The sequence below is a fragment of the Mus pahari genome, chromosome 21, assembly GCF_900095145.1.
Source record: "Mus pahari chromosome 21, PAHARI_EIJ_v1.1, whole genome shotgun sequence".
NCBI lineage: Eukaryota > Metazoa > Chordata > Mammalia > Rodentia > Muridae > Mus > Mus pahari.
The window spans coordinates 32,193,758-32,205,962 of NC_034610.1; the positions used below are offsets into that span (position 1 = coordinate 32,193,758).

The 12,205-nt window shown below is 39.7% G+C and overlaps 1 protein-coding gene across 1 annotated transcript in view; it reads left to right on the forward strand.

Moving 5' to 3' along the window:
* Ppil4 (peptidylprolyl isomerase like 4) overlaps positions 1–12,205 on the forward strand; it is a 30,847-nt gene that overhangs the window by 12,933 nt on the left and 5,709 nt on the right. Inside the window, exons 9-12 of the mRNA XM_021221142.1 lie at positions 1,717–1,783; positions 3,843–3,954; positions 5,268–5,364; positions 9,581–9,728. Coding sequence (XP_021076801.1) covers positions 1,717–1,783; positions 3,843–3,954; positions 5,268–5,364; positions 9,581–9,728 — 424 coding nt within the window. The remainder of the gene's footprint in view (positions 1–1,716; positions 1,784–3,842; positions 3,955–5,267; positions 5,365–9,580; positions 9,729–12,205) is intronic.

Consider the following 12,205-nt stretch of genomic DNA (forward strand, 5'->3'; position numbering starts at 1 on the left):
GGTTTCTCTGTGTAGCCCTGGCTGTCCTGGAACTCACTCTGTAGACCAGGCTGGCCTCGAACTCAGAAATCTGCCTGCCTCTGCCTCCCGAGTGCTGGGGTATCACTGAGTATTTTATTTTAAATATTTATTACTATTTTTAAAAGTAAATGTGTATGTCTGTGTCTTGTGTGAGTATATGCCACATGTGTGCAGGTGTCCTTGGAAGGTAGAAGAGGGCACCAGGTTCCTGAACTAGAGTTACAGATAGTTGTAAGTTGCCCACTGGGCTGCTGGGAATAGGACTCGGGTCCCTTGGCAGAGCAGCAAGTGCTCTTAACCAGAGTCATCTCTCTGACCATCATCATTATTTATCATCACCATTATCACCATCATCATCAGCACTGTCATCATCATAAAAATAAACTATTACTGGTTTTTTAGAAAATATATACATTTATTCATTGGGTGCATATGGAGATCAAAAGACGGCTTGTAGTGACGGTTCTCTCCTCCTCCCATGTAGGTGTTGGGAGTAACCTCACCTCACCAGTGTCAGGGGCAAGTGCCTTTCCTTCCTCAGCCGTCCCACAGGCCCCTTCCCTATATTCTTAATGCGAAAACAGAACCAGCAGGGAGACTTTTTCTAACTGGTCAGCATGTGCTATGTTTAGCATGCCCTTTCATTTAATGTTTTAAAAATGGTTCATAGCATATGATACAGCTGCTCTCAACTCCACATTCTTGGCTCTTACCCTTGGTTGTTATTTGGTAAATTAGTTCTGTATGGTAACTGTACTTATAGTATTAAATTTGAGCCTTTAAATCCAAAGCATAAGCCCAAACCATGGTGACTTGTGCCTCTAATCAAAGTACTTGGGAGGCGGTAGCAGAGAGACCTCTGTGACCAAGGCCAGCCTGGTCTACATACTGAGTTCCAGACTAGCCAGGGCTACGTGTAGATCCTTGTGACAACTTCCAAAGCATAAACACACTAAGAACTTATATAAGTAACAGATATTTAAAGTCTTTTATGTGTGGACTAAAAAAGACTTAGGATTTAAAGATTTTACTGGACATTATTGTGCACACCTTTAGTCTCATTCCACACTCCACAGTCTTTAATCTTTTTTTTTTAAAGATTTATTTATTTATTATATGTAAGTACACTGTAGCTGTCTTCAGACACACCCGAAGAGGGGGGTCCATCATGTTACGGATGGTTGTGAGCCACCATGTGGTTGCTGGGATTTGAACTCCGGACCTTCGGAAGAGCAGTCGGGTGCTCTTACCCACTGAGCCATCTCACCAGCCCCAGTCTTTAATCTTTGAGGAGAGAAGATTGCTGTGATTTTGAAGCTCCCTGGGTTTCATAGTGAACACCAGGCCAACCAGGGAGACCCAGAAGATCTTATCTCAGAAATCTCAAAATAAGAAATGTAAAAATACAGAAAATTATTTTGGAATGAAACTAATTTTTCAAAGGAAGTCTCTCCGTTGTCTTTCCCCCCAGCCTAGTTTGTGTATTTGGAATAGAATTTAGATAATTAGCTTACTGGATTGATAAGCTATGTGTGTATGTGTTTAAATAGAATTGGGGCTGAAAACTTTGGAGCCATAGAGTTCTGTGTGTTCAGTAACTGGCTTATTTTGTTCTGGTGTGGAAAATTAGAGCAAACGGTTTCTTTGCTTGCTTTCTTTTTTTAAGTGACTTAAAAAAAAAATTGTTTTTTTCAGTTGTGAAGTTATCCGGGATTGGAAAACAGGAGAGTCCCTCTGTTATGCTTTTATTGAATTTGAAAAGGTATGTCATCATGTAAATCTACCAGATTTGGTTTTTCTTACTTACTTTTTGCCTTGGCTAATGCTTCCATGTGTCTGAGATTACTGTGTTCACCACTGCACCAGCCTGCCTGCCTCCGAGTAGTTTTACAGATGAGAAGTTGTAGTGATTTCTTCAGTCTCTGGGCGGTGCTTTTCCTCAGGCATCCAAGAACATTAACTACTTTAACTTTTCATTAGAAATACATTCAACACTACTGATGTTAATCTTTGTTTACTATAAGTTCAGCTACAATGTGCCTGAATGTAATTGTTTTAGAAAAAGTCCTTCACATACATACTGTTAATTATATAACTGAGTAACAGAAAGAGAAATGGTGGAGTGTTAAGACCTAGGCTCAATTACTGGCCAGCTACTGGCAGTGCTCTCGTATTTAACTCTTTTTCCCAGGGGTTTTCCCTCCTTGGTGTGCAGTGAGAGGTCTGGATCGGGTAGCTGCTGCTAGATCTGCCTTAGTGATGATAGGTTGGTTGACAAGTGCTTACTTCAAGTCAGACATGACCTCATTTTTCTGTGTGTAATATGTACAACTTAGTTCTCCATTATTCACTGAGCCCCAGAAGGTCAATGGTAGGCTTCGACCTTAATTAGCAGAGTTTTCCACAGTGCACAGACATGCATTCAGGGTAACACTCACACATATAAAAAATAAAATCTCAAAATCCAAGCTTAATAATATTGTTATTAATATGTGGGGGTTACGCATGTATAGCAGCCCACATGTGGAGGTCAGAGGACAACTTTTGGGAGATGATTCTTCCATCTTATTCTTAGGCAAGATTTCTTGTGTTTCTGTTTGTGCTGTGCTGCAGAGCTAGTTAGCAGACCCTAGGCTTCCAAGAGTCTCCTGTTTGTACCTCCCATCTTGCTGAGGGAGTGCTGCGACTGTAGATGAGGTCTGGCTTCTTCTGTTGGTTTGAGGTTGCTAGGCATGTGGGGCAAGCACAGCAGCCGGCTGAGTCACCTCACTGGCCCAGATGTGCCCCTGGCATGAAGTACCCGTGCAAGGCATCTTGCTCCCTCACTCTGCCTTTGTGCCATCAAGTGCTAGATGGGTACTTGCCTGCTTTCCTACTGAGTATCCTGCCTTTTATTGACTTTTAGGAACTCTTTATATGTTACGGATGTAAGCTCTTTTTAAAAATATATGTCATATGTATCTTCTGTTCTGTGGATTACCCATTTGATAAACACAAAAATAATAATTTTAATTTAATTTCATTTGTCAACATTTTCTCAAGATGGCCTCTAAAAAATCTGCTTAAAGACATGAGAATATTCTCTATATTCTTTTTTAAGCTTTATTTATTTTAATTTATGTATATGAGTCTTTTGTCTACATATATGCATGTGCACCATGTATGGTGCCCTTGCTGGCCATAAGAGAGCTCTGCATTCACTAAAAGTGGAGTTAAGGATGGTTGTGGGCTAATGGGTGCTAGAAACCAAACATGGATCCTCTGCAAAAGCAGCAAATGCAAGAACCTACTAAGCCACCCGTCTGTGCAGCCCCTCTGCACCGTCTTCATAAACCACGCTATTAGATTGTTTCCATTGGCGTCAGTGCTTTGTCTGTGCCCAATGTAGATTACGTTGCATTTCATTTGTCTGACTTTGGATACTCATGTGACCCAGCCCCACTGAAAATAAAGGTCTCCCTGTTCCCCAGAGCTCTGTGGGACCATCTTTGTTATAAGCCAGGCATTCATATGTGTTTAAGGTCTAGTTAAGGCATTGGGACCATGCTCATGTTGGACATCGCAGTGTGAGTCCTCTAACTTTTTTTTTTTTTTTCATTTTTGTTTTGTTTTGAGATAGTGAAGATTATGACTAGATGGAGCCTCAAAAGTTTATTACCAGGGTTAATTGAAATAGTAGATGTAATACATTTAATATCTGGTGCATAAGTATTTGAATATCAGTTTTAGTAGTAACAGCCTTTTTGTATTCATATTATTTGATCTAGCTGCAGAAATCTCTCCTGAAACATTCACGCTTGAGTTTTTGTAATCACTAATAGGAAGAAGACTGTGAGAAAGCATTCTTCAAAATGGATAATGTGCTTATAGACGACAGGAGGATACATGTGGATTTTAGCCAGTCTGTCGCAAAGGTTAAATGGAAAGGAAAAGGTATGTTGGTTTATTTCCTTTTACCTATGTCCTGCTTTTGGTGGTGTGTGTGTGTGTGTGCACGCACGCGCGCACATGCATGTGCTTTAATTATGTGCTGTTAAGAGAAATGTTAATAGAATTCAGATCATTTAGGATTTTATAAAGTTGCTATTTCGCATGTGTGTGTATATATGGGTTGATGGATGAAAATACCTTTATCTTTAATGTTAGCTTATATTGTAAGTTATTTAAATTACCTATTGAAGACATCTAAGTTCATTGCTTTTGTTGTAATAGGAAATTCTCTTGTACTCAGTCTCTCTCCCCAGAAGTAACCAGTTGCCTGTTTCTACAGCCATTCTTTGTATACATGCATGCTTTTTAAAACAGTAGAGTTCAGCTGGGCGTGGTGGCGCACGCCTTTAATCCCAGCACTAGGGAGGCAGAGGCAGGCGGATTTCTGAGTTCGAGGCCCGCCTGGTCTACAAAGTGAGTTCCAGGACAGCCAGGGCTAAACAGAGAAACCCTGTCTCGAAAAACCAAAAAAAAAAAAGTAGAGTTCACAGAATGCGGCTTACGTACTCAGTATTTTGAAGCCCCCATTGATAATGTGTCTTCAGAGATCATTTACTATGCATCCGTGTGCATTTGGCCTCTTTTCAGCAGCTGCTGAGTGTTCTTCCCACATTGTCCTTCACAGCAGCCTTTTCCTGCCAGAGGCCATGCTGAGCCTTGTTCAGTGCACTGCCGTCTGAACCAGCGCCTTACCCTCAGTGTCTCACTTATAAATCACGTTCCTTTCCAACCCACTGCTTAGAGGGAGTCCAACCTTTTGTGTTCCATGAGGAGAGCTTTTTTGTTCATAGTTGGGTCATAGTGCAGAAGTCTTTGTTTCTTCTGAATTGGCTTCTCTTGTGGTTGAAGGAGAAACCTGTCCCAGCTTGGCTCGCCAGTCTTACCAGGACCATACCCTTTCCCAGACCAGCCTCTTGATGTGTTTTTTACATGTTATAATCATAGTCCTATTGGTGGTGGGTGATCACATGTCTGTTAAGGAGTAGTGTTAGCTGCTGGCTGATGCAGTAGGGCTGGGTTTTTTTTCAGTTGGATGTTGTAATATTCACCCAGGTCACTAGGTGGCAGCATATAACTACCAAGAAAACTGGGCATGCACTTTGAACTAAAGTAACAGCAGAGACAGGCTTTAGGTTTTATGACCTTCTCACCTTCCCTACCTCCCACTGTGTGCTTTCATAAGTAGCCGTTGTGCTTTATAAAATTGTTAGTGTATCATTATGGGATGCTAATTCTTTTTTTCTTTTAATAAACAGGTGGGAAATATACCAAGAGTGATTTCAAGGAGTATGAAAAGGAACAGGATAAACCAGCCAATTTGGTTCTGAAAGAAAAAGTAAAGCCCAAACAGGAGTATCCTTTATAAGAACTGTGTGCGCGGTTGGCCTCTACTCTGTAGGTCATTTGTCAGGGAACATTTTGTTGTCACAGCTAGTCAGTGTTTCCCATAGACTTGACTTTTTCAGTATACTATGTATTATGAAGAAAGATTTGAAAGAAACTTTAGGCCTAAATATTTTATCTCCTTACTTAAATACCTTATGATATTTATGATAAATACCTTACTTAATTACCCACTGTTCTCAGATGATCTTCAGAAAGTAAATTTGTTACTTTTATATATACTAATGTTTTAAATTCCTTTCCATTGAATATCCTTGTGTTATTCATTTTCTTTCTCACTCTCTCCTTTTTAAAGATTTTATTTATTTACTATATTTACAGTGTTCTGCCTACATGTATACTTGTGTACCAGTAGAGGTCACCAGATCTACTATAGACGGTTGTGAGCCACCATGTGGTTGCTGGAAATTGTACTCAGGACCTCTGGAAGAGTAGCCAGTGCTCTGAACCTCTGAGCCATCTCTCCAGCCCTCAATATTCATTCTGTTATATTTAATTTCCTTATTTAGATAACAAAATCTTGTAGTTCTCTGCCAGACGATTAGATTTTTTTTTTCTTCTGTATAATACATTGCCATTTAACAACAAAGATTTGCTAAATCTTTTTGCTAAATTTTTGTCTAGGGCTCCTTCCTGTTCAGTACAAGAGTTGACAATTATAGGATCTAAAAGAAATCTATAGACTGGGCCATGCAATTCAGGTTCTTCCAAGTCGTGACAAGAAAGAAAAGCCATGCAGCCTATTGCTCGTGTTATGTCATTTCTGTTTGCTCAACTATGACTGATTTCCCATTATAAATCTTATCACTTCACACGTTGCAGAGGTCATTTCTTTGGTGATTGTCTTTGGTAAAAGGTGTCTTTGTTTCCTAGTTTCTGTTGATGAAAAGAGGTTCTCTTTTTTTTGTGTTATATAGGCATGTCTTCTCCAGGTATTCATCAGGGAGGTTGAGTGTCAGGTTGGCCTTTAGATATTCATGTTTTATTTAAAGTGTGTTGCCTGTCTATGCTGCACAGAGCATTGGGATGTGTCTGAAGGGTGCTGACAGCATCACCTAAGTCTTCACAAGCAGCCAGGCCAGCATGCTGCATCTGGTCTTTAACAAAGGCTATTAGAAGGCATGTGATTAAAGCTTACAGTTGTAAAGAGCATAGATGAGCATTTGCAAATGTTCCCTTCATATCAAAGGTAAGTTTGGGCTAACCACTTAGAAAGGGCAGGGCGAATTAAGGGAGTGTAGGGCATAAAGTAGAGATGCCTACTACAGAGGGCCTTCTGATTATAAGGAAGTCACTATATTACTTTGAAGTTTGTAGCACTAAAGTGTTTGAATGAATGTTGGACGACAACTCTACTAATTGATCTATACCCCAGCCCTTGGGACTGTTTTCTTCCTCATCATTCAGAAAGCTAAGAGTCTTCTTTCCCATCATTCAGAAAGCTATGGGTTTGTGTATGAAGACAGACTAATTACATTCTGGTTCTAAAGAACATGACCATGTTGACTTCAGTCCTAGATAGCACTTGTATGTTAGGCTTCCTCATACTCCTCATGTTCCAGAGCCCAGCCTTCTCAGAACCCACTGCAGAGACTGGGATTATTTTTATACCAGTCCTATGCTTTTTCTTAGTTTATTTATTTATTTTTTTAAAAGATTTATTTATTTATTATATGTAAGTACACTGTAGCTGTCTTCAGACACTCCAGAAGAGAGCGTCAGATCTTGTTACAGATGGTTATGAGCCACCATGTGGTTGCTGGAATTTGAACTCAGGACCTTTGGAAGAGCAGTCGGGTGCTCTTACCCACTGAGCCATCTCACCAGCACCCCTTAGTTTATTTTTTTAAGACAGGGTCTTACTACATAGCTGTCTTAGAACTCACTATATAGACCAGGCTGATCTCAAGCTCATTAGAGATCTGCCTGCCCTTGCCTCTCAAGTGCCTAGATTAAAGGTGTGTGCCACCATGCCCAGTTTATGCTTTATTTTATTCTAAAGCTTTATATTACATTAGAGAAATTACTTTATTTCTGATTTAAAACATTATTATTGTTATTATTATTATTATTATTATTATTATTATTATTATTATTGTGCTAGGATCAAACCCAGGGGTTTCTGCATGATAGGAAACACTCTACCACAGAGCTACATTACCCCTTAGCTCCAGTTACAATTAAAGTTTTAGTGACACATTTTATATAACATTTAGAGAGAAGATTTGCTCACTTCTGTTACATACACAAATGGTGTCTTGTTGCAGGATACTTGATCACATTGTGAACCCCAAGATTGTGTTATTTACTGAAAAAAAAAATCTGTTTTTAATTGTGGGGTGGCTCAGCCTTAGCACATACTTTTAATCTCTGGCTGGAATACAGTCATGCCCTCAGTACACACCTGTCATCCCAAATAATGAAGGTAAAGCTAGTTTGTAGAAGGAAGCACTCCTGTTTGAAAGTTCTGTCTAGTTGAGTGGCAGACAAAGTGATGAATCAGAGAAAGATTTGACAGAATAGGTTCTGTTGAGGAAGAGAGAGGTAAAGGAAGAGACTTGAGGCAGCGCAGAAAAAAGAAAGAGGCAGTTTTCCTGGGAGAGTGTTGGGGAGAGAGAACAAGCTAGGTGAAGTCGGAATGAGCCAGAAGATTAGAACACATTGCCCGAGTTAGTATGAGGCCAAGCAGAGCAATTCAGGAGAGGCTGAAAGAGAAGCCAGATTGAATCTGTCAGTTTAGAGAGGAGTTTTGAGGCAGAAAAGCTGAGTTGAATCAGCCAGCAAGAAATCAGAAAGAACAAGAAAGGGTGAGTTTATTGAATGGTACCTCTCAGAGGCTGAAAACACTCTAGGGCTAGGTTATAGTGTACTGAGCCCAGAAGCTTCCAGCACTAGGCCTAGGTTAGAGACAGGAAGCCTCAGGAATGACAGTGACATCAGCTGAATAAAATATACTTTTACAGTGCTTTTTATTTTTTCCTTTCAATCCTTTATTTTTAATAGAGTTTGTTGAAGTTAAAATTAATGTGTATTGGAGTCTCCATCACTTCCCCAGGAGGGCCTTACTGTGTAGCCCAGGCTAGTTCACTTCCCCAGGCAGGGCCTTACTGTGTAGCCCAGGCTAGTCTAATCTCTTCTTTTCCTCCTCTTTCTGAATAGCTGGGATTACACGCATGAACATGGAGTTTTTTTAAAAGTTGTTTAATTTTAAAGTTATGTTTTATGTCTGTATCTACACATGTATAAATGTGGATACTAGAAGAGGCCAGAAAAGGGTCTTAAATCTCTGGAGCTTGAGTTACAGGTAATCGTAATCTAATTGATGTATGTGATGGGGACAGAGCACAGGTCCTCTAGAAGAGCAGCAAGACTCTTGGCTCTTAACTTTCCGGTCTGTGTAGTTTGTCTGCTTGTTTCTCTTGAGAGGGACTCACTGTGTAACTGACTGCCTGGAGGCTGCTGCAAACTCAGACTCACAGAAATCTGTCTGCTTTGTCTCCTGAGTTGTGGGATCTCATACAGTGTTTGACTTAAACTTTTTTTTACTTTTAATCTTCATATAGGCTTTCATTACATTTAAAAATCATTATTAACTCCTTTTATATTACATCATGCTATGATACTGAAATGTATTATATGTTTTTAAACATTGTTCCCATTTTCTGATAACTAAAAATGATTCTAATGTGTATATCTGTATTCATGTAGCTTACAGTTTTAGTTGCTATAAATTCTTATAAAACTTTCCACATTGTAGCTGTTAATTACTAAACCCTCTCCCAGCTGACCCAAGGAGAGTCATGCATTGCACCTTTTATGTAGAGTGTGTCTAGCTTTGGGGCTCATAATACCTTCAGTTTCTTTAGTTGATGGTGTGCCTCACTTTCTAAATTAAGTCTTTCATTATTGACAAATATATTTTGGTTTCTGTTCTCTTTAAAATTTTTGCCTGGTGGTGGTTAGCTGGCTGATTCCAGGATCCCTTCCAGTTCTCTGGACTGCCATGAAGACAGTGTGTTACTGGTTTTAGAAATGCAGTTTATGCTTTCAGATGCTATTTGCTTTAAGTTACACTTAGCTTTATGGCCTCCTTTATTTACCATATTTCCTCTAGCTTGCTTCTTATCCATCATTTATACCGTTTGTCCTTAATTAAGTGCTTCAGTGCAAAATATGATCTTATACTAGATGAACAGGGAGAAGACTCAAAATCAGGTCACTCACACACAAGTAAAAAGCACAAAAAGAAAACACGTCACTGCTCTGAAGAAAAAGAAGATGAAGATTACATGCCAATCAAAAATCCTAATCAGGTATTTCTAATATTCAGGCTTAAATATGGAGAGATCAATAGTTTATAATTTTGTACAGTGCATCTTGGTAGTGTGATTTAGGAGGTAAGGGCTAGTTTTAGATAATCATTCCCTGCTCTGAGCTATAGAATGGACGTGCAGACTTGAATTTTAAAGAATGTATCCCACAGGCTATAAATATTGTTTTCAGAGTAATTTGTTGTTATATATTTTTACATATTGTAAAATCAAGAATGATCTCCTTACCTTACTCATTTTCATTAAAAAAACAATGTGTCTATGTTGAAAAATTGCTTCTAAATTGCTGCTTAATTTCTCAATACTTTTAAAAAGATTTATTATTATTACTACTATTATTATTACTATTATTATTATCCATATATGTCTGTAAATATATGGTTCTTGCCATTGGAGGTCAGAAGAGGGTATTGGATTCCCTGGAGCTGGAACTCCAGGCAGTTATATGGAAACTTTACATGGGCGATGGGAACTGAACATGGGTCCTCTGAAGACTAGTAAATCCTCTTAAATGCTGAGCATCTGCTGGTCTCTCAGCAGTTTACAAACTGTTAAAAAGTTCCATGTGTGTATACTGGTGTGTAGTGCATATGTGTGGGGATATGCATGCAGGGAAAGCCAGAGCAGGACACTGACCTGTTTTATCACGCGCCATCTTAGTCCCTGGAGACAGTCACTGAACCTGGAGCCAGGCTGGTAGCCAGCAAGCCCCAGCTATTCTCCTGCCTCCGTTCCCCTTAGCATTCTGGTTAAGGCTTGTGACCTTGCCCAGCTTCTTACTGTGGTTCTGAGTGTTTGAGCACAGTTCCTTATGCGTGTACAGTCAGCACTTCTATCTGAGGCACAGCCTTTCCAAGCCTCTTGATTTTATTTTAATCTTTTTATGTGTATGTATTGTGTATTGCAAATATTCCCTCCACTCCTTTCCCATTAGCCCCCTTGTTCCCCTATACAATTTGCTCCTATATTTAATCTATATGTACATGACTATATAAAATCTAGACCCACAAATGAGAGAAGACTTACACAGTTTGTCTTCCTGAGACTGACTTAATTTGCTGAATATGACTGTTCAGCTATATCCTTTTACTACACAAGACATCACACTTTGTGGCTGAAGAATTTTCCTTTGTGGATATCCACATTGTCCTCAACCATTCCTCTGTTGCTAGACACTTAGTTGTGCCCATAACTTAGCTGTTGTGAATGGTGCTACAGTAAACATTGGTGGTCAGCATGTATTTTATATGCAGCACTGCCAGTAGGCTTGAAGATTCCTTTGGTTTGTTTACTGACAGGGTCTCTGGTAATCCCGGTTGGCCTTGAACTTGATTTGTGGCATCAGCTGTCCTTGAACTGATCTGCTGCCTTCATCTTCCAATTGATAGGGTGACAGCCATGAGCTCTAACCTCTGCCTAGCCCTTGAAGTTTTTATGTCCTGTCTGTTTTATAGATGCAAAATAAAATAGAACTCATAATTAAACATCACAACAAAGCTCTCCTGAGCAGCTTATTTCCTAAAACAGTAATAATGAATAATTTCTAGTCTGTTTTAGCTCTTTGTTAAATTTAAAAAAGCCATTTCATCCTGGCTGCATGCTTTTATCTTATTTTATTTCATTTGAGATGGTCTTGGTGAGTGAGAAAGACGTCAGGAGACTGAGGTCAGGAGGCAGGGAGTCCAGGAGTGGGAGACACTGAAGCAGAGACACAGGTAGATGTGTTAGGGTAAGCCAGGTCAAGGCTTTGCTGTCAGGAGAGTTAAGAGTGACAGTTCTGCACTGCTTGTCATCGATGTGACCTGGGCAAGTTAACATTGAGTCACAGTTTCCTTCTTTGAGGAAGGCGATACTTCTCAGACAGGTTGTTACAGTAACTGTGGACAAGTGTGTGCAAACATTTTCTGTGTCTGGCTAATCTCATGACTTCAGCTAGTACTGTCAAGGTGCAACTTTAAGGTCACTTACAGGTCTCCTGTGGCTATAGCGTTGGTTTAGTTCCTATTTCAGGTAATGGGTCTCATTTTCTGTTTCATGTTAATGGATTGTGCAAAACATTGTTTTGGTTTATAGTTTTGTTTTGTGGCTTGCTTTGTTTTGAGACAGGATTTCACTGTATAACCTTAGCTGGCCTGGAACTCATTATATAAACCAGGCTGGCTTCAACCTCACAGAAATCTGCTTGTCTTTGCCTCCCAGGTAGTGTGATTAAGTGGTTTGTAGATTTTAAAACACTAAGATTCTAACTGAACACTATGGTAGCACACATCTGACTGTAGTGCTTGGGAATCTGAGGCAAGGTCAAGAGTTGGAAGCCAGGGTGAGCTACATGGTGAGGCTCTGAGTTTAAAAAGACAAAAAGGAGAAATCTACAGACTAATACACAAATAAAGTGAAACTTGAACCTCTCTCCCTCTCCCCCTCTCTCCCTCTCTCCCTCTCTCCCTCTCTCCCTCTCT